Source organism: Fomitopsis serialis (assembly GCF_022376445.1).
Source record: "Fomitopsis serialis strain Sig1Antser10 chromosome Unknown B0H18scaffold_82, whole genome shotgun sequence".
In the NCBI taxonomy this organism is placed as follows: Eukaryota; Fungi; Basidiomycota; class Agaricomycetes; order Polyporales; family Fomitopsidaceae; genus Fomitopsis; species Fomitopsis serialis.
In genome coordinates, this window is record NW_025955042.1 from 110,655 (window position 1) to 130,840 (window position 20,186).

The 20,186-nt window shown below is 56.5% G+C and overlaps 9 protein-coding genes across 9 annotated transcripts; 5 read left to right on the forward strand and 4 right to left on the reverse strand.

The window, feature by feature from the left end:
- Positions 1–972: 972 nt before the first annotated feature.
- B0H18DRAFT_1122732 (uncharacterized protein) lies at positions 973–1,377 on the forward strand (the record flags this gene model as incomplete). The annotated part of the gene is made up of 1 exon (XM_048034563.1): positions 973–1,377. The coding sequence occupies one exon, from the start codon at positions 973–975 to the stop codon at positions 1,375–1,377; it is 405 nt and encodes a 134-aa protein (XP_047889283.1).
- A 1,394-nt stretch (positions 1,378–2,771) lies between these two features.
- B0H18DRAFT_1029470 (uncharacterized protein) lies at positions 2,772–3,634 on the reverse strand. The gene is made up of 4 exons (XM_048029991.1): positions 3,451–3,634; positions 3,351–3,375; positions 3,164–3,318; positions 2,772–3,108 (listed from the first exon to the last, which is right to left on the reverse strand). The coding sequence occupies exons 1-4, from the start codon at positions 3,627–3,629 to the stop codon at positions 2,907–2,909; spliced, it is 561 nt and encodes a 186-aa protein (XP_047889284.1). The 5' UTR covers positions 3,630–3,634; the 3' UTR covers positions 2,772–2,906.
- Positions 3,635–5,773: 2,139 nt separating this feature from the next.
- B0H18DRAFT_1086756 (tetrapyrrole biosynthesis uroporphyrinogen III synthase) lies at positions 5,774–6,871 on the forward strand (the record flags this gene model as incomplete). Its single annotated transcript, XM_048032087.1, has 3 exons — positions 5,774–6,047; positions 6,102–6,499; positions 6,551–6,871. 3 exons carry the CDS (start codon positions 5,774–5,776, stop codon positions 6,869–6,871), a joined length of 993 nt encoding a protein of 330 aa, XP_047889285.1.
- A 608-nt stretch (positions 6,872–7,479) lies between these two features.
- On the reverse strand, positions 7,480–8,023 carry B0H18DRAFT_882255 (ATP synthase complex subunit H-domain-containing protein; the record flags this gene model as incomplete). The annotated part of the gene is made up of 4 exons (XM_048040896.1): positions 7,480–7,713; positions 7,766–7,821; positions 7,879–7,933; positions 7,988–8,023. 4 exons carry the CDS (start codon positions 8,021–8,023, stop codon positions 7,480–7,482), a joined length of 381 nt encoding a protein of 126 aa, XP_047889286.1.
- A 140-nt stretch (positions 8,024–8,163) lies between these two features.
- Positions 8,164–8,800, forward strand: B0H18DRAFT_1214013 (uncharacterized protein; the record flags this gene model as incomplete). The annotated part of the gene is made up of 5 exons (XM_048036552.1): positions 8,164–8,225; positions 8,316–8,338; positions 8,387–8,439; positions 8,496–8,519; positions 8,574–8,800. The coding sequence occupies 5 exons, from the start codon at positions 8,164–8,166 to the stop codon at positions 8,616–8,618; spliced, it is 207 nt and encodes a 68-aa protein (XP_047889287.1). The 3' UTR covers positions 8,619–8,800.
- Positions 8,801–9,151: 351 nt separating this feature from the next.
- Positions 9,152–10,626, reverse strand: B0H18DRAFT_882272 (mitochondrial tricarboxylate transporter; the record flags this gene model as incomplete). The annotated part of the gene is made up of 10 exons (XM_048040897.1): positions 9,152–9,220; positions 9,285–9,423; positions 9,492–9,660; positions 9,766–9,890; positions 9,946–10,006; positions 10,058–10,088; positions 10,148–10,218; positions 10,276–10,363; positions 10,424–10,478; positions 10,538–10,626. 10 exons carry the CDS (start codon positions 10,624–10,626, stop codon positions 9,152–9,154), a joined length of 897 nt encoding a protein of 298 aa, XP_047889288.1.
- A 147-nt stretch (positions 10,627–10,773) lies between these two features.
- Positions 10,774–12,593, forward strand: B0H18DRAFT_658242 (kinase-like domain-containing protein). Its single transcript, XM_048038990.1, has 6 exons — positions 10,774–11,134; positions 11,192–11,476; positions 11,537–11,782; positions 11,853–11,992; positions 12,050–12,200; positions 12,254–12,593. The coding sequence occupies exons 1-6, from the start codon at positions 10,909–10,911 to the stop codon at positions 12,436–12,438; spliced, it is 1,233 nt and encodes a 410-aa protein (XP_047889289.1). The 5' UTR covers positions 10,774–10,908; the 3' UTR covers positions 12,439–12,593.
- Positions 12,594–14,739: 2,146 nt separating this feature from the next.
- B0H18DRAFT_1122740 (uncharacterized protein) lies at positions 14,740–18,100 on the reverse strand (the record flags this gene model as incomplete). The annotated part of the gene is made up of 8 exons (XM_048034564.1): positions 14,740–14,845; positions 15,423–16,078; positions 16,410–16,707; positions 16,768–17,131; positions 17,185–17,277; positions 17,328–17,379; positions 17,430–17,471; positions 17,528–18,100. The coding sequence occupies 8 exons, from the start codon at positions 18,098–18,100 to the stop codon at positions 14,740–14,742; spliced, it is 2,184 nt and encodes a 727-aa protein (XP_047889290.1).
- Positions 18,101–18,741: 641 nt separating this feature from the next.
- Positions 18,742–19,704, forward strand: B0H18DRAFT_1122741 (uncharacterized protein; the record flags this gene model as incomplete). The annotated part of the gene is made up of 6 exons (XM_048034565.1): positions 18,742–18,912; positions 18,968–18,978; positions 19,029–19,078; positions 19,130–19,231; positions 19,290–19,487; positions 19,547–19,704. 6 exons carry the CDS (start codon positions 18,742–18,744, stop codon positions 19,702–19,704), a joined length of 690 nt encoding a protein of 229 aa, XP_047889291.1.
- Positions 19,705–20,186: the final 482 nt, after the last annotated feature.

The window sequence follows — 20,186 nt, forward strand, 5'->3', positions numbered from 1 at the left end:
GTCCGTCTTGAGAATGTCCGTCTTAACTTGTCAGCCTTAACTTGTCAGTCTTAACTTGTCCGTCTTAACTTGTCCGCCTTAATTTGTCCGTCTTAACTTGCCCGTTTTGATTTGTCTGTCTTCACTTGTCCGTCTTGACACCTCCAAGAAGGCTTCTTCAATATGCTCGCCATTTTGATATCCTCCTTGACACTTTCCACATTGAAACCTCATTGGTGTTTGCCCACCTAGATACCTCATTAACACGTTGGTATTGACCAAGATGAGCCAACCATTAGTTACCTTGGGTCAAGAAGGTCTTAGTGAGTAAGAAGGTCAAGAAGGTCAAGAAGGTCAAGAAGGTCCAAGAAGGTCGGCTGAGTCAAGACGGATATCGGCCAGGAAAGATACCTCAGCTGATGCTCGGCTCATGCATTGTCTTGGGTGAGACAAGACAGTCGGCTGAATCCAGACAGTGGTCGGCTGCAAACCTTCTCCAACCGACGGTCGGATAGTGCATTGTCTTGGGTGAGACAAGAATGGTCGGCTGAATCAAGACAGTGGTCGGCTACAGATTTTCTCCAGCCGAGAGTCGGATAGTGCATCGTCTTGGGCGAGACAAGAAGGTCGGCTGGATCAAGACGGTGGTCGGCTGCAAAAGCTTTGCAGCCGACGGTCGGATAGTGCATCGTCTTGGGCGAGACAAGAAGGTCGGCTGAATCAAGGCGGTGGTCGGCTACAGATTTTCTCCAGCCGAGAGTCGGATAGTGCATTGTCTTGGGCGAGACAGAATGGTCAGCTGGGTGAGAATGTCTGGGGCAGCCAATCGTCCCACGCACCGCCTTGCCCGCCTTGTGCCGCTTTGCCCGCCTTGCGCTCGGCCGACTTGATCACCTTCCATGAGACAGTTGTGGTCGGCCGAGGTCGGCCCATCCCATCCCATTCCATGAGACTGCGCGTCGGCTGTACCATGACCTTCCATGAGACAGCTGAATGGGCTCGCTGGAGACCCTCATCGTGGAAGTGGCCATCCTCACACCCGAAGCGCTTCGAGCGGTCGTGCACGCTTGCCTTCAACTGAAGAGCCTGACTGGCAAGTGCCTGTCGGATGACTTCCTGAAGCTGCCCCTGAGTCTGCCGGCGGCATCCGACCAGGTCGGCGGCTCTATTCGCGCAGTGTCTGAGTCTGCGGGGCACGGGCTTCTTCAGTTGCACCTCTTGAATCCCACCAAAGTAGACGATCCTGCGGACACCACGAAGATCACACGCTTCTTGGACGAGCTGTTCCCTCAACTCCGCGTCAATCTGTGTGTGCCTAAGGACACCTACACATTCAAGAATCAGGAGAACTGGAGACCCATTCTGCGAGAGGTGATGAGGATTCAAAGTCGTACGTAGTGGTAGTGTTCTTGATTAACTCGGATGAACCCTGCTCTTCGTACTTTTCGCAAGGCGGACACGGTGACGTTTTCGTAAAAGGATAGTGGTGGTCTACCATTCACATCGTCTTCATTGTTCGGCACGGTTGCTGAGAACTGTACGACCGCTTACCAGTGGATTAGCAGTCGATCCCATCCACTAAGTGTGTACCTTTCTGCCTGTTCTTGTCCACGAAAGCTGCTATCATACCATAGATTGAAGCTTTGAAAATTGAAGCTCGAAAATGGTACTACTGTACTACTAGTACTACTCGCTGATCGCATCGTTTTGCTTGATAGTCCCACTCATCGTCTCAATATTGAATCATCTCATTCTACAGTGACTATATATGAGAATTACACCATCTCACCCGCCCTTCGGCCTGCTACATAAGCATGTACTGCGACTTTGCGCAGGTATCGGTACTTACTGAAATGAATATACAGTAACGCGATCATGTGACGTTCGCGACACTTTCGACTGCCTTGCCTTGGCCCTTGGACACGTCACCCAACTCTGCTCGAGTCCTAGCTTGTCGAACTCTCTGATTTCGCCAGCTAGTCACTGTGGAGGACCTGATGCTACGCGCTTGAACCTTCACTCCCTGGCCCTGACATTGCGTGCTCCGCCCTACGTTTACCGTATCATGTCACCCTCCAGTCGTTGCTTCCCACCAGAGCTACTGGAGGAGATTTTCCAATATCTATCTCCGCACACTATGGCTCGAAGGCACCTTGCTGACAGTGACTTCGAGATTCTAGGTGAAAAGCATGCCCTTCGGTGCACTCTTGCTATATGTGCACGCACCAGGTGCTGGCAGGCCTATGTATAGAATACCTGTAGTTAGCGCAAAAGGGTGTATACATGAAAGGCCTGTACTTACTGGAGGGCGCCTTTCATACATGAGCCGCCACTCGCTCATGTATGAGCGAGGCGCCGCACTCACTACCTAAAGAGGCAGCTGCCCTTTGGGGACAGCTTAGGTCATCCGGCGCCGGGGAGAGCTCGCGGCGGCGGCCCTACCCTAAATAGGTCGTATTGCACACTCTTCCACTTTGGGTGCCGCTGCGGGCCCGGATCGGGTAATGCAATCGTGATTTGTGATCTGACAGTTTCTGGGCCTAGATACACTGCCGTTTATAGTGATTTATGCACCGTGCCTAGATACCCTGTATCGAGATCCAGCAGATGGACAGCATGTATGTCGTGCGCCACGACATACACCTAGTAGGAATACATTCATTGCAATGCCAATTGTGACTTACTGCTTCAACTTCAAGCCTTGATGCAGTTCGTGGACACTGTAAGTAAAGGGCCAAGGGATCAAGCGGCAGCCTTCCCGATTTGGTATGTTTGAGGCTGCGACAAATTATCCCGCTGTGACAAATGCGGTGTTCGTATAGTGCTTCATTATTCGTGCATAATATCGACATTGGGGAGTATACTAAGCACTATGTAATAGGCAGACAAGATCACCGTCATTCCCCTGTCCTTCACCTGCCTGTTCGTTACCCCGCAAGCTCAGCCTCGACGTCCTCCGCATGTTTCGTCCTGCAGTTGCGCTCCTCCACGCCCTCCACAACGTGTTCAGGGACTTGCAGCATCCCACAGCTGAGCCGCACGGAGGTCGAGCTCGCGCGCGTGGCGAGCAACTCCGTGTGCGGGACAACGAAGAGGTCGTGGATGGTGGGCATGTGCGTACCGCAGCAGCTGGGATGGCGGATAGTTTGGTGGCGGTCTTTGAGAAGAGGAGGAGGGGGCGTACGGGCTGCGGTCGATGCCATCGATGACGACGGTGTGCATGATGCTGCGTGTGTAGTCCGCAGGGAGGGTCTTCCCGATGTTGCGCCCGTTGTGAAGTGTCTCCTGATCGGGGCTGTTCTCGCTGTGCAGTTCTACCTCAACGTGCACGCTGCAGCCCTTCAAGTCGAGTCGGTTAGCTTCCTCCTTACACGGATGCAGTCCATGCTTACTATGCTGCGAGATGTCTCGATGTAAGTAGCTGGGCATTGGCCATGCCGACGCGCCATTCGCATGTGCTCATTGACGCACCATCGGACGTACTTGTTGAGTCTTGATGTGTGATTCGGCGAGTGGCAAGGAAGGGACACGGGGAACAGGATAAGAGGCAAGAGGGTGCGCCTGGGTAGAGGGTAGAAGGACGGATGTAGCACCTTGTAGATCGCACGCGCAAGAGGTGAGTTTTGCGGGCGCCCCCGTGAATCGAACATTTGTGTCTATTTGTTTCCTAACCAAATTGGGCAAACCCGATGTGCTCGGACTGTTTCTGGCCAATCAGGACGCGAATAACGGTCCCCCCTAGAGCTGCAACATACCTACGATTCGCTTTCTGGACGTTATTACACTATGTCCGCATGTCTAAGGTATGTCTAAGGGATCTAATTCATGTTTAGTGGCATCTACTTCAATAGATGAGTACAGCATAAAAGGCCAGGGTTCTCGTGAGTCGTGTACAGTAGGGGTGTCTATCTACACTACTTCTGTACTGGTTCTCTTAGTCTCGAGTCGTAAGGGGTGTTGTGGTGTGAATATATCAGTCTCAGTTTTATAGGGTATATTCATACTACCATTACAAGAACTCTATCTACGAGGACGTCTGCTGTATCTGCATGTAGGGGCACCAGGGCAGTCGCCCTCTGTGTTCGCAATTGGCGTGTTGCGCGCCCCAGCCCTGCCCACCGTCGCGGTCACCCGCTTTTCGCTCACGCGCCCACCTTACGGTCGTTGGCCGTGCTTGCCTGCTGGGCATTCGCCCTGCACGCTCGCAGTCACCGTGCGTGTGGTGCTGGTCCGCGCTCTGTGCCCGCCTGCTTGCCCTCTCGCCTGCTTTCCCTCTCACCCGCTTGCCCTCTTGCCCAACCACCCGCTGTCCTGCTCACCCGCTTTTCCGCTTGCCCGCTTGCTCGCCTGCTTGCTCACTCACCTACTTACCTGCTCGTCCGCTTGTCTGCCCACCCGCCTGCCCGTCCGTCTGCCCGTTCGCCCGCTCGCCCGTCCGCCCGCTCGCCCGTCCGCCCGCTCGCCCGTCCGCCCGCTCGCCCGTCCGCCCGCCCGCTCGTCCGCCTACCCTCCCGCTCGTCCATTTGCTCACCTGCCTGCGCGCCCATTTGCGTGCCTGCGTGTGTATCCGTCGGCTGTGTCTGCGTGCTGGGCATTCGCCCAGCACACTCGCAGTGGGCGTGTGCTGTCGCCTGTCCACTTGCCTGTCTGCTCGTTCTCCTACCGGTCTGCTTGTCTGTCCGCCTTCCTTCCCGCCCATCTTCCTTCTCGCCCGTCTTCTCGCCCGTCTTCCTGCCCGTCTTCCTGCCCGTCTTCCTGCCCGTCTTCCTGCCCGCTAGTCCGCCTTCGCATCCATCCGCTTGTCCGTCTATCCGCGCGCGCGCGCCCACCGACCCTCGCGCCTGTGCCCGTGGTCCATCCGTCGGCTGCGTCTTCACGCGGGGCATTAGCCCTGCGCGCTCGCGGTCGACGTGTTGTACTGCACGTCGCCGCGTCCTGTGGCCACGGTCAGCTCGCTCGCTCGTGTGTGTCTATGCTCACCTGAATGCCAGTGTCGGCTACTCCCAGTCGCTGTCATCGTGCCCGCTGTGCTCTAACAACGTCGGTGACCGACGCGGGATGGTGGTCGTAAACAGCGGGCGGAAGCGCTTGCCGCTCACTCGGCTCGTTGCGAGCTCCCGGGTTTGGCCGGCACTGACGCCGCGCAGGGATCGCCTGGGGATCTCAGGACCTGAATGCCCTGACCCCGATGTGCGTCCATATCGGGCAGCTCGCATCGCGCGCCAGTGGTGCCGCCCCGGCGGCCCCGCCACGGACGAAGGGACCGGACTGCCCCGGCATGGCTGCTATATTGGGTAGCGACCGACGGCGCCTCGCTCATACATGAGCGAGTGGCGGCTCATGTATGAAAGGCGCCCTCCAGTAAGTACAGGCTTGTTATGTATACACCCTTTTGCGCTAACTACAGGTATTCTATACATACATATGCCGGTATAGCCTGTGCTCCATGCATCACCCTAGTATAGTACCGAACATCCCCTCGAGTAGTAGGATGCAGCCAAGCCAACGTCCCAACCGCGTCTTGGCACATACTCTTGAGCTCATCCTCATCATTCTCATTCTCAATGACATCGTAGTGTAGCGGTGCAGAGTTCGTGCTTGCACTTAACTGAATGATTGTTATGGTCTCAGTGGATGATGTCGATCAGATGACCATCTAGTATTCTCAGTCTGTCGCTAGACGCCGCGGGTTACTCCTCAATCCAATACTTATTTCTTGCCATGCTACTCTCCGACTCAACTGCTCTTTCCAGTTACCACTGCATCTGTGCTATAAATTAATAACGACCCCACGATGGCCCACGTCCTACTACTCCGGGCACCCAGCCACGATGGCCCCGACCGCTACGAGTCTGCCCTCAGCGACAAGGACCTCACGCCTGTCTCCGTCCCCGTAGTCGAGACGGGCTACACGAACCTCGACAAGCTCAAGGAGACTATCGTAGCGGGCCCAGAGAAGGGCGAGTTCGGCGGCGTGATCGTGACGAGCGCGCGGAGCTGCGAGGCGTGGAAGGCGGTCGTCCTCGAGCTCGTCGGGGAAGATCCCGAGGAAGAGGCGGGTGAGGCGAGTGAGTCTACCCACCGACTGCATATGTACCGCGACTGACGCGCCTGACCTCCAGCGCACTGGTCTACCGTCCCGTTCTACGTCGTCGGCGAAGCGACCGCGACCGCGCTCCTCTCCATCCGCTCCATCGTCGGGAAGTACCCCGGGTACGCGCCCTCGGAGGAGAACGTCCGCGGCGCCGGCTCTACAGGGACGTCGGAGAAACTCGCGCGGTTTATCGTCGACGAGCTCTCCTCCGCCCCGCCGGACAGCGCGCGGAGGCGGCTGCTCTACCTGACCGGCGACAAGAACCGGGACACGCTCCCGAGGGTGCTCGAGGAGGGCGGCGTGCACGCAGTACCTGTGCAGGTGTACGAGACGCATGGATCGTCGACGTTCGGGGCTGATTTGGAGGAGGCGCTCACGGGGAAGGGGAGAGACGAGGATGGGAAGGCGGGGAGGCTATTGAAGAAGGTGTTGCACCCGACGTCTTTGCCTACCCGCTCAGGTGAGTGGTCCCTCCAGTCCGCCTGCAGAAGCTCACATAAATGGACGGTGTCGCGCTCGTTAGTTCCTGCGCGCTGCTGGATCGTCTACTTCGCACCCTCCGAGGCGGAGTTCACCACTCCCGTCCTGCGCGAACACTTCACGCTCTCCTCCTCAAACAATGATTCCACCGCACCGGCTGGCGAGAAACCCGTAGCGCGTATCGCATCGATAGGCCCGACAACGGGTGATTTCCTCCGGAACAACCTGGGCCTGCGGGTGGATGTCGTTTCGCCGAAGCCAAACCCTGCATCGCTGGCGAAGGCGATCGTGGAGTTTGACGAGGCGCATCCCTGGTGATACTTGAGGGCTACAATTCGTGGATGGTCGACAAGAATATATAGTCTGCCTGTTGCAGTCGGAAGACGGAGGTGCTTCGCGCACCGCGCAGCTCTCATGAAATGTGCGATACACTACGCAGGATGTATGATAGGGATTGTAATCAGTAGTGGGCGGAATGAATAATGTAACACTGCGAACAGGCATCGTACGAACTCTCCATACCTGCAGAGTAAGGTGGGGGTAAAGTAAGGTGGGGGTAACAAGACCAGAACACGGCTGCAGAAGTTTCTATTGAGTGGACGGCAAGCGGACTCCTCAACGCTGACGGATGAATCGATGACCACCGAAGTTGTACCCGCGACGGGAATAGGATGAGACCCCGATTTTGTCTGGGATCATGCGTACTGGGACTCGAGTAAATGCTACGATCGCTCCAGAGCATCGATGAATCTTTCGGAGGTGGTAAGGTGTCCAGGTCAGTAAGGCGGATGATTTCGTCGATTGTACGCCGGTATGCCAGAGCGGTCCAGGGACGTCGAATTGCGCGTGGTCATCCGAGGACTTACAAAGCGAGGAAGCAAAATGACATTCTATTTTTCCATCACTTTAGGAACGTCCCGAGCTGATCAGTGGTGGCCCTCCGCCTTGGGCTCGTCCGCCTCCAGGAACGTAAGGAAAGTGTCGGCGCCGGTCGTCAACTGCTCGGGAGCGCCCGCAGCAGCGGCTTTAGGGGCACCCTCCACGGGCTCGGTGGCGTCGTATGCGGTCAGTTCTGATGCGAGGTCGGCGGGGACGACAGGGGGCTTGGGCGTCGGGGGCATGGAATACTGCTTCACGACACCGACATGGGCGTCCTTGGCCTGCTCCCGTGGTCAGGTTTCACGCCCCGAAACTAAGAGACAGCACACGCACCGGCGGTGGAGCCTTGTAGGACTTCAGTTCCTTGATATAGAGCTCCTGGACGAAGTCTGTGTGCGCGCGACGTGAGCTGGCGGTCCTTCCTTACCCGGGCGCGCGTCACGCACCTTTCCTCGCCGCCGCGGACGTCGAGAACGCCGCCTGGCGCGAGAATGCGCGAGCCTAGGCGTATCTAAGTTTCAGCCAGCCATAACTACGGCCAGGAGGGGTACGCACAGCGGAGGAGGCCTGCCTGAGGACGGTCGACGACATGGTCAAGAACAAAAGTGTGACGTGACACTGGTCACGCGTGCGGCCTCGGTTGGGCTCGGACGGTCGACGTCGCCTGCCGGCCCCAGACTGCCCGCCCATAAAGCCGCAACGCGTCCTCCTCGTCCTCCATCCCATCCACGATGCTCGCCAGAATTGCTACCCGCTCTGCTCGTCGCTCTGTCCCCGTGTCGCGCCCGTCGCCGTGCGTGGCTACGCAGAGAACTCATTCAAGTGAGTGCTGTATCGTGGTCGGTGACATCATGAGCTGACGCGCCGTGTATGTGCTGAACAGCAAGAAGGAGAAGGCCCATGAAGGTACGTCGTTTTACGGGAGTTGAGCAGTGATGCATAATTACTGCTTAGACCAATTCGCTCGCCAACATGAGGCTGAGCAGCTGAAGAAGCTCAAGGCCGAGGTGCGCTCTTACCTCTCGTCTCAATTCCTTCTCATATCTGACGCGTCACCACACAGCTTGAGAAGAAGAAGGCAGAGCTGGTGAGTCCACTGAAGTGAACCGCCTGAACCCGAATCTGACTGACGGCGTCTCAGGCCCAACTCGAGAAGGAGCACGAAGAGCTCTCGAAGAAGCAATAAACTCGTCTGTAGAATCATACTGCATACACAGGTTCGTCGTTCGAGTGCATTTACACTGCCGCTGGATGGTGACGTTCCTGGCGCAGCGCGATGCTCCCTATGGCTTCGTACAGGACAGATGTCTCGGCGTACTGATTCGTTTCATATTGTACCGCATATAGCCACACGCACGATGAGAATGGGATGAACCTGTTCATTGGTCTGTGCGAGCTGTTGGGATATTCGATGCACACCTTGTTGTTCGGGTGTTCTGGGCGGCTGTTTCATGATCCATGGTGCGGAAACTTATACTGTAAATGTACGTGACATTGCTCTATACGACGTCCAGCGAGGTGCGACATTGCTCTGTCTGAGAATTTAGCGAGGCCAAACATAAGTAATGTATTACAGTTGACTCGTCATGCCCGAGGCCTTCTCGTCATTTTACGATACACTGAATCCACCGCGCGAACACGCCGACGAGCCAGCCTCCGTAATCGTGAGCCTTGCGACTAGCGAAAACATCATCTCGAGGTTTACCTCCGGCAAATGGTCTATGTCGGTCGGCCGCCCAGCAGCGCAATAATTTGCTCGTAGACAGTGAAGACGATACCACCGCTCATCTATACGAAGGATGGAGGCAAGACATTAGCCAGTCTTCCCGTCAGCAAACCGCAAGGTACTGACCACCAACCGCGCCAACCTTGGCGTCGTCCCCCTCCAGAACCTCAAGATCCCCTCCTCCGTGAAGATCCGGTACGCGCAGTGGAACGAGTTGCGGTAGGCCTGTCTTGCTTCGAGGCTTTGCATCCGCGTCTTGATCACGCTACGAGTACCCGTGCATGAGACACATTGCCGTCTCCCTGATCGCATGGACGGGCGAAGGGGACTTACTCGAGGGGCATGGTGGTGTAGACGGTGACGAGCCCGGCAACGGCACCGATGCCGAAGGTCATCCCGCTCGAGAGATTCTGCCCTGGGCGTGCGGTGCCGAGGACGAACTGTTTGAGGGTCGTGTAGGTCGTGAATCGAACGGCAGAGTTGGCGCCTGTGATTCGGTGAGCTCAATGTTTCCGACCGAGCGTACGGACAGGAGTCTACCTTGTCGCATCATCTGGGTGGAGAGGGATAGGTCAAGGGGAGGTTGCGCAGGAAAACGGGAGGAGACGGACCACAGGGAAGAGCCCGCGATATATCCCGCCGATACCCTCTTCGCGGACGATTGAGACTGTGCCGTGGATGAGTCCGCGGTACCTTGGGTTCGGGCTCTTCGCGTCGTCGATGAGTTTCGTTCTGTACCGCGACGCTCAGCAGCTGCGGCGGAGCAGGAGTATATGGAAGTCATTACTTGATCGTCTCTGAGGGCGTAACGGCAAAGACAGCCTCCATCATACCCGCTCCAAGACCAGCTGCACTTCACTTTAGTTGGAGACTCGCGACACACTGTGAACGTTACGCACCTGCCAGACTTCTCGGCGCCGTGACTTTACCCTCGATGACCATGGTACGTGAGGCTGACGCGGCCAGCGATTGTAACCACGCGTGCTCACCTCCGCATCGGCCAGCATGTGCTTGAACTGGTCATACGACAAGAAACGTACACCAGCCTTGACTGAGTTGCCTACAGACATTCGTCGTATTATGCCTGTACAGCAGCCCATAGAGGCAAAACACATACCAATGACCAAGGCCATGCATCCTGAATATAGCCCCGGAATCCCCTTTGCCTTCACTGTCTCCCGAATGATCGACCATGGGCTCTCCCTCTATAACACAGACAACGTCTCAGTATACAGCCGTGCTCGTCCTTCACAATTAGCACAGACCTGTCCTGTGAATTGTGTGCGCGTCTTAACATATTCCGTCGGGTATGTCACGAATCTGCGTCACCTAAATTCGCTGAACGGTCGACGAAGAGTGGTTGGGCGGACGCGGCTCACGCTTCTACCGCGCCGGCGGTCGTGCCCGCGATGACCGAGTGCAGTGGCTTTTCTTTCTTGAAGATTGGTCTACTTGTCTCGGTCGTCATCGTGTAGTCCGTGTAAGGGGTGTAAGACAGACAAAGAGGACAGATGAGATCGCAAGAGGAAGGGCTGGAATGCCTACTCCTCATGCGCCGCGGTGCGCGTGCTCGTGACTTCAGCCACCGTCGCGCCTTCCACCCGTCATCCGCCTCTCCTCCTCCTCCACGTCCTTTCGCCGCCGCGTCCTTCTTCGCCCTGTCTCGCCATTTCGGCCGTGCCATCTCGCGCACTGTTGCCTATCATCAGGCTCAGCTTATCAAGGCAACTGAAATTACCTCGAAAGGGCCATGTCAAGTCAACCTGCGAGACTTTCTCTCCACTGGGGGACAGATGACACCGTCGAGGACATCAATCGCTATGTTAATGGAGGCTTCCACCCCATACGGCTAGGAGATGTTCTCAGGTCAGATGTAGCTAACTACCGCATTCTTCACAAACTCGGAAGAGGGTCTTTTGCGACTGTTTGGCTTGCCGCCACTATGGAAGATGCCCAGTTATCTTGCAGTTATCATTGTAAATCGCGTCTCCAGTGCCATTGTTATGCATGCTCAAACTGACCTTTTGGTCGAGACAGGCCCAAATTCGTTGCGCTGAAGATATGTGTCGCGGACGCCGACTCGCAGCACGAGCTCAACATTCACAGCCGTCTACCACCTGCGCAAGATCGCCACGTTCTACAACTTCTCGACGACTTCTCCGTCCACGGTCCAAACGGAGCACACGTTGTCCTCGTGCATGATGTCCTTGGTTCTCCCGCAGACCTGACGGACCTAGTACAAAACCAAGTTCGACAGCTATGCAAGCAACTCGTGCAGGGTGTCGCCTTCCTTCACAGTCACGGCATAACGCACGGAGGCAAGTGCTCTCGCATGATGCACGTTTACGCAATACACACTGATCTCTGCCCATCCACAGATATACATGCCGGGAATATTGGTGTTTGTCTGCCAACACTGGATGGCCATTCTGAAGATGACATCCTCGACTACTTTGGCCCGCCCGAGATCTCACCCATCCTTCCTCGCCAGCCTCTCCCTCGGCCCCTCGACACGCTTCCACCATATCTCACGCCACCCATCGCTCTTGCTTACTATCTCAAAGAGCGAAATCCGTCATTTGTGCTGTCTCCTCTTCAGATTGAGATTATGGATCTCGGCAATGGTATGCTCGCAAAGTCTGCCTCTCCCTCCAGTTCACAGACCCCTCTGACGCACCAAATTAACCTACACAGCTACAATCGTTGACGAGCATCCACGCCCGTCGTGCACACCCGCGACCGTCTGCGCACCCGAGATCATGTTCGAGCGGGTAACAACTAAGACCGATCCTCCCGCCACGTTCGCGAGCGACATCTGGTCTCTTGCATGCACGGTAATTGACTGTATTGTCTCTCTGTGCCACCGTACTCATGAAGATGTATTGAAACAGCTGTACGAAATCGCTTTCCAGGCACGTATCTTTCATTTCGCCTCACCTAGCAACACACTCCTCGTCGACATGGCCAAGTTATGCGGCGGGATCCCTCCTGAGTGGGTTGTGTACTTTGACACCAGCGGGCTGCCAAAAGCCCTGGATGGAAGTATGTCTTCGAGGTCTTCTTATCCTCCGGTCTTCGTGCTTACCCAATTCTAGCGATATCTAGGAGCGCGGCTGATAAGGAATGGAAACGAAAGGTGGATCACTACGCGCGCAAATGGACGGAGAAAGATGACATCGATGGGTTCGTCGACTTTTTGAGGATGATGCTCAAGCTGGATCCAGGCGCACGTCCCAGTGCTATCGAAGTCTTGAACCATTCTTGGTTTGTAAATCGCTGAAGGGCTCGGTGAGACCGGGGAAGGGATTGGAGCGCACCACGCTGTTGACTTAAATGTCGCTTTAGGGTCACCGGTCATCACGCGAGACTAGCGTCGCGCTGATATGGCATTTCTTCCGTCAATCCACCAGATCTACCGCTGCGACTCGGCTGCGTGGTCCAGGACACAACATGACGCTAATCTCAGTTCTACATAGTACGATCAACCCGGCGGGACGTGTTCAATAGCACCCATGGCGGCAGTGATATGCGTTAAAGATTAGAGGGCATATCATACAGTGCGGATTTAATCTATTAAAGTCGTTTGCCAGTACACTGAACTGCAACTTGGAGTAGGTCGATGTACGTATCGTTTATGCGCCCAATCACACTCTGCTCTGTGCAATGTCTAGGTCGCCTTTGGGGTCCGGGAATACATACGCCTCCTCCCTCTGAATCGCAACCTTGTCGGGTCTCGTCGTCATCACCGCGATCCTTGCTCTCCAAGCAACCAATCGTTCTCTCCATTGCGCCAGGTTGCCCGGTTTGACCATCTCCATGCCCGCCATGCCCTGGCACATCACGATGGCCCACCACAGATCTTGCTTCCACCCCTCCTTGAAGTCGCCTCCGACAGCTGCACGCACATCCGCCCACGAAGGATTCCATCTCGTGCTATGCAGGAGGTGCCTGAGCCCCAGCTGGCCGTCCTTTTCCTTGAACCCGTCGGGTGAAGTGGAGTTGGTGTTCAGGAAGGGTGCGTAAGGACCGACAGGCTGGACAGCCCGGCGCGGATCCATCCTGCCGTCCGCGCGCCGCCGGTCCCAGGTAGTGCTCTGGTGCGTCCAGCACATCCAATCCGGAATGCAGTACTTGACGAACTCCAGCCTCGTTTCGACGTTCGCCGCCTCGGGGATCGTGCCCGACTCGAGAAACACCTCGAAGGCAGGCCCGAAGAGCTCGCCGTAGATGGCGAGATGGAAGAAGGTCTCGGGCGGATCAGCGCGGATCGTAGCCGCGTCGTCGACGCCGCCGTCCCAGAAGTCGGGGGTGGAATACCACTGCTCGCCTATGCATGTGTCGATGATGTCAACGACAGGGTTGATCGTCGAAAAGCGCATCTCGTAGAGCTCGCGGATGCGCTCCGTCGTCAGGCCCGCGTGTTCGAGTGCGAGCTCCAGAAGGCCCTCCATGCCCTTGCGGAAGGCGGTACGGAGCACGGCGGTGTTCTCGGACGAGAGAGACGCCCATTCACCGACTTGTCGAGCCGTAGCAGCTACGAGGAAGTGTGGGTCGGGTCGGAAGAATATCCGCGATGCTGCAGCTGCGAGGTGAAGGATGGTCCGAGGCGAGGTGTGTAAGGACAGTTCGTGGAGAAGACGACACGTCGCAGCGAGGTTGATGAAATCCTCGATGTCACGAAGGTAGAAAGGGAGAGACAGCAGAATGTCTGCGGGGAGCGACAGCAGAGATGCATCTTCAGACATCTCTTGGGGAAGCGCGGCGGGGATAAACAAGTCTAGGTGAGTGTCGACCAGTGTCTCGCGTCAAGTCCAACCCCCTCTTATGTGTGCGGTCGGATCCTCAGCGCGATCTGTCAACGTTCAACTGTGCGACCGGGTGAGTCGTTGACGTCGATGTGACTCGATGCGCTACACGTACAGGTGTAACGTGGCATTGCCGTCGGAGGAATGCATCGATCTCGAAGTCACTGTCATATGCGTCACCGCCCTGAGGGCTGTGCAGTGTGCTTGCCTGATCAATCATCAGCTGACAAGTCCCAGCCCGGAGAAGTGTTCATCCGCGTCAATGTTCAACATTCCTGTCAACGGGGACTGAGCGGCCAGCCCACAAGCGTACATATGCCACCACAGGCCGAAGACTTGAAGCTGACCACGTCCTTTGCATATCCCAAACTCCCTAGACTACGAATCCCAATATTCCTGCAGGCTCGGTTCGCCTACTACAGTCGTTAGTTTCAATTGGCGAGGCACCAGTGCCCGGCGAGCAGTACGAAATGGCGGCGCATGTCGGGAAGCCTTACACACGGGAGGCATTGACGCACGGCTACAGGGTCTCGGGGGCCGCGATGAACCATAGGTACGTTGAGGGTCCATATGGAATCGAATTCGCATTCTTGACTCAGTACTGACGAGTCGTAGGTGTGTTTGACTGGAATCTGCGCTGTAGCGGAGACGAGTCCGCTATTCAGCCAATGCTGTTGCGTCGTTGCGTTGTACTATGCGCGCCTAGAGGCGTGGGTCGACACCCTCAGTACCAGCCATAGACACCCACGCAAATTGCGAAGATCCCTAGGATCGCCTTAGCCAAACGGTCCACCAAGCCGGCTGTCAACGAGCCGTCGGTGTGAGCGAGGCGGTATGCGCAGCGAGGCAGCAAGTGGCGAAGACGGCGAGTCGCCAGAGGGCCTGAGCAGCGGTGTTATGGTGAGAGTCACAGCATCAACATGCGCCTTCTGAGATCATACACGAACATAGCATATGTACGCTGCCGTCATTCAGCATTGTATCCACTCGTTGCGATGTCCAGATCACCCCTGAGGTAAGGGAACACATACGTCTCTTGGTCCAACTCTGATCTTGTCAGGGCTGTCAACCAGTGCCTCTATCGTTTCTCCCCAGGTAATCAATCTCTCTCTCCAGGGTGATAGATATCCGGGTCTGATCATCGCCATGCCGTCAAGACCCTGGCACATCACGATGGCCCACCATAAACCGTGCTTCCACTCCTCGTCATAAAATTCTCCCCCAACCGCGGCGCGCACTTCCGTCCAGGGTGGATTCCACCTCGTGCTGCCTAGGAGGTGCTTGAGCCCCAACTGATTGGTGTTCTTGGTGCATCCTTCTGGGTAGCCCGGCTGTTTGCCCAGGAAGGGAGCGTAGACACCGACAGGCTCGACGGCCCGTCGCGGGTCGACCCTCCCTCCCGGAAGTTTTACATCGCAGGCAAAGCGTTGGCATTCGTAACACGCCGAGTCTGGGATACATGACGAATTCGAGCCGTGTGTCGACATTCATCGCCTCGGGCACCGTGCCGGTCTCGAGGTATGCATCGAAAGCGGGCGCGAAGAGCTCCCCGTACGTGACGAGATGGAAGAAGGTCTCAGACGGATCGGCGTAAATTGTAGCCGCATCGTCGACGCCGCCGTTCCAGAAGTCCGGCGTGTCGTACCACTGCTCGCCGATGCACTTGTCAATGAGGTCCACGACGGGGTTGATCGTCGAGAAGCGTATCTCGTAAAGCTCGCGGATGCGCTCCATCGTCAGGCCCGTGTGTTGGAGCGCAAGTTTCAAGAGACCTTCCATGCCATCGCGGAAGGCAAGACGGAGCTCGGTGGTGTTGGCGGATGAGCGCAACGCCCATTCGCCGACTTGACGGGCCGTAGCGGCTGCAAGGAAGTGTGGGTCGGGCCGGAAGAAGATCCTCGATGCGGCGGCAGCCAGGTGAAGGATGGTCCGAGGCGAGGTATGTAGGGACAGTTCGTGGAGAAGACGACACGTCGCGGCGAGGTTGGTGAAGTCCTCAATGTCGCGAAGGTAGAAAGGGAGGGACAATAAAATGTCTTCTGGGAGCGACAGTAGCGAAGGTATTCGCTCACCTAGTGAGGCCCTGGTTCGAATGCCAACTTCGGTGGGTACAAACTGGTTCGAGAGCCGGATGAAGACTCACGCGTGAAGGGTGACATCTCGTCACGGGTAGTGTTCACCGCGAGGCTCAGGGCCCATCAGCTCTCCAAGCCAGAAAGTCCGATCCACGGAGAGCTGTCTAAGTCGCGCAAAAGTAAGACTTACCGGTAAGTATTTTTCCACGAAGCCGTCACTCATAAAACCGTCACTCAAGTACTCATACTTGACTCGCGGAACGAACACAGAAACGCGGGGGCTCTCAACCAAGCGGACACATCCCGTCCTCCTTATGCCTCTCCAAGCTGTCCCGCCTCGAGAACCGCATCCCACATCTCTCACAGCAGACCTCGGGCGGCCGCAAATGCACCGTCGCGATGTGCCTCGCGAGTGTAACCAAGCCTTTGAGGTCCTTCCCGCACGCCTGCTTGTCCGCGTCGACCCACTCGTAGATGAACCTACCCGCGGGGTCCTGAGTCAGGGGTTGGTGGCACTCTTCGAGGTGGCGCTTCATCGCATTGGCAGGGACCGGAGTCTGGCGGAGAGCGTCTGGCGCGGGGTGAGGGCACGGTCCGCCGAAGAAGCAGATGGTGGGCGCGGGCGCGGGTGCGGCTGTGTTCACCGCGATGGGCGGGACGGGTCGTTCCCTGTATGCCGGGCAGTGAGTAAGTATGATGATGCGACGGCAGGAGTTAGGAGGTGCTCACGTCGCAGAAACTGTATTGTCGAAGGGGGCTTCAAGTGCCTTATACACATCGGGATACGTCTGTGCTATATTTGCATGGTGTGCCATGGTATTCTCGATCCCAGCGGCGATCTCACTACCCACGGGTGAGTATGCAAGCGCAGATGTTCCACCTCTGCGCTGGTCACGGATACTGTGAAGGATTAATGGGTCGGGGTCGCTTGCTCTGAGGGCCCCCCTTCTAGTACCGCTCGTTCCGGAGCTGGCGGGCTCTTTGGCGTCTCCTGGCATATCGATGTCATAGCTTATCGCTGCGACATCCTTCTCTTCTGAGGTCGGCCTGTCGAGGTGCATCTCGGTATCCTCATCGGAGAGTAGTGTGCCAACTGTGAAGCGCATAGTCAACATCAGCTAAGCAGCATTACTTGACGCGGCTCACGTCCATCCTTAATTTCAATGAGGTTGTTTTTGCTCCAAAAACCGCGGTATATCATCAGGGATTGGGTATTCACTGTCCGGTCGACGCTGTAGTCTCCCCTGAGTGAACGATACCAAGAGTCGATCAAGAACGACGGACCTCACACAAGCATATCAGGTCTAAATCACTAGCGATCGCGACCTCCGCTTTGGAGTTCTGCGTTCGACTGTGAGATACGATCAATTCGAAGCGGACCATGAACTAACCTCTAATATGTAGTCCAAGATGAAACCGACAGGGTCGTATGGCTGAAATAGCAAGACATGCGTAAGACATATAACAGGAATGATGTACGTGCTCCTACCGTCACCCGAGGAGGAATCTCTTCTATCAACTCCATAGCATCCTCCGCATCACGGTCCATAGACGGGTCTTGTTGTTCGGCGGCAGCTTCGATCTTCGAGCGCAGCAGTCGGCGCTTCTTCAGCTTGAAGTAGTGCAGAAACATGCACTGGTCTGCGGGATACTGCTCCTCTCTCCTATTACCAGAGGAAGTGTCGGCTCCCACAGTGCTGAGACGTTGTTGAGAAACACCGTCCACGCGGTCCTTGCCTTTCCTCTTTTTGCTTGGCACGTTTAGTCCTTGGGCTTGAAGAGCTTGAAGGACATGGTCTCCTGGCGGCTGCGATCCCAAGTGTCTATTCAAGTCGAGTTTGGGCCTGATATCCGCGCCGGCTGAGCGAGTCAGGCAAAGCCGTACGAAGTGCACGGCCTTCGACAGGTCAATGCTGGACCACAGGAGGGGCGTGTTCACGACGACATCCTTCCAGTAGCGGCATACGCCCATCGACCTATTTACGGCTACCATGTCGCTCCGTGACTTGCCCTTAGCGCTAGCGAGGCGAATGATTTCGACGAGGGTTTCGTTTGGGAGCATAGTGACGTGCCAGGGAGTCGCCGGGTGGCTCGCTAATTCGCGCGTCCGCCGAGTCTTGTCTGTATCCATTTGCGAGATCGTCCTGGGAAGCAAGCACTGGCAGTCAATATACATGTATGGGAGGTTGATGAGGGCCATACAACAAACCTTGATACGACGTAGCAGCTGAAGGCAGAGAATACCAGCTGCAGGATGATCGCTGCAGGCTCGGACTGGTGTAAGTAGTAACGTGGTATCATTGACATGTAGTCACCATCCTACTTACAGTGATGAATCGATGCAGTTCGGCTGCTGCTGCGCTTGCCTATACGACCGTCCTCCCCTCCCTCAAAACGGTGTTTTTACTGGAAATCTGCGGGTCTGCCTAGTGTGCGGGTCTGCCTAGTGGAGGAGGTGGAGACGAGGGTTTGCCTCACGCAACGCGCCCGCCTGACCGCCGCAATGCGGCTCTCTACTAGCCGCGGAGCTAGCCGATCTCGCTTCGAGAGTTTTGCGTGGAGTGAAGACGGCGGACACGAACTGGGGTGCCCGCTTCCTCGCTCCCGCCTGCCCGCACGCTCTTCCACCCGCCGACTGTGATATACGCCTGAGGCCGCTCCTCCAGCACATCCCAGTCCGCCGAGCCTGCTACTCACTCCAAGATGGGCCGCCTGTTCCACATTCCCGGGATTTTCTTCCTCTTCGTCGCATTCGTCCTCCTGTTCCTCGTGTCCATCTCGCTCCCCTACTTGACGACACTCGACTTTGCGCGCGTGCACTTTGAGGGTAAGGTGACGGCGGGTGGCGTCTCAAACGCGGTCACGGAGCTAAGGGTGCGTACATGTCCGACATATCTGATCGTCTTTGCATATCTGACGCGCCCGTCAGTTTGGTACTTGGTATGTGTTGATTTGACTCGGTGCGCGGATAGGGACGAACATATTTGCAGGGCGGAATGCTGGTACGAGTCTTCTGGAGACCGCGTCTGCAGTAGCGCAGGTGCGTGCATTCGCATATGTTGCACAAGTCTACCGTAACACGCATCCACAGGCAACGCGTACAATGTCACCATTTACAGCGGCAGCGGCGATGGCTCTAGCTCTGTCTCTATCGGTTCTTCCTGGACACGCGGACTAGCGCTCCATCCCGTTGGTGCGTGTCTTCTCTCTTCACGTTCCTTCACGTTTTCCTCACAATATCGCATTGGCAGCGGCTGGCGTGACGCTAATCGCGTTCCTGCTGAGTCTCTCGAGCCATATCACCCTCCGCCTTTTCGCATCCCTCGCGTCCTTCCTTGGAGGCACCGTCGCCTTCATCGCATTCCTCGTCGATGTCGCGCTCTACGCGTACGTGAAGAGCGAAGTCGGCAAGCTAGACAATGTCGACGCGCATACAGATACCGCGCCCGGTACGTAGCCTCTATCTTTACTCGATCGCGGCGCGCATCTGACTGCGTCGAATCGGCAGGATTCTGGATGACGTTCGTGTCGTTCATCCTCCTCTTCCTCGCAGGCGGAACGGTCTGCTTCGGGCGTCGACGGGACCGCATGGCGGGGGCGACCAACTACCCCATGGCGTCCAGCAAGTTCTCGCGATCGTGGAGGGACCGCTTCACCCGCTCGTAGATGTGCCATTAACATTGCGCGCTGCATCCCCGTTCGCTCCCTGCACCAGCCAAATACCAGGGAGGCCGCACCACTGGGCTGGCCATGGCCTCCGGACAGATACCCACAGGCGAGTGTCGGGATATGTGCTAAGATAACTTATACCTACTGCTTTTTAATTGAGCGGCGGAGTGCCGTTGGGCCTCCGCTTTGTTACTGACAATCACCTTCGTTCTGCATTACTGCGCCTTCATGGTGATTGCTTCCGTGCAATCTATGGCACGGGGCTCATGCGCGTGTGCTGTCTCCCGCAAGTTGATACCGAAGCATCTGTGTGTGAGTACTGGACAGTGCATCGTACAACATCTCATGACAGTGCGCCGGATTCTTTCGACGAATTAAGTGCCGTACCCAAACTGTGTTGTTTCCGGTGCACAACGAGCATGTGAGGGTGAGAACCTCAGCTCAGGGACACATCCTGAGATTCAGAATTGCCCGGTGTT

Bases quoted from the DNA above. Each gene is read 5' to 3' on its own strand.
- B0H18DRAFT_658242 (XM_048038990.1), top strand. From the start codon at position 10,909: ATGTCAAGTCAACCTGCGAGACTTTCTCTCCACTGGGGGACAGATGAC. The intron at 11,477-11,536 runs GCAAGTGCTCTC...GCCCATCCACAG, and splicing joins TCACGGCATAACGCACGGAG to ATATACATGCCGGGAATATT. The intron at 12,201-12,253 runs GTATGTCTTCGA...ACCCAATTCTAG, and splicing joins GCCAAAAGCCCTGGATGGAA to CGATATCTAGGAGCGCGGCT.
- B0H18DRAFT_1029470 (XM_048029991.1), bottom strand. From the start codon at position 3,629: ATGTTCGATTCACGGGGGCGCCCGCAAAACTCACCTCTTGCGCGTGCG. The intron at 3,319-3,350 runs GTAAGGAGGAAG...CTCGACTTGAAG, and splicing joins TAAGCATGGACTGCATCCGT to GGCTGCAGCGTGCACGTTGA. The intron at 3,109-3,163 runs GTACGCCCCCTC...CCGCCATCCCAG, and splicing joins GATGGCATCGACCGCAGCCC to CTGCTGCGGTACGCACATGC.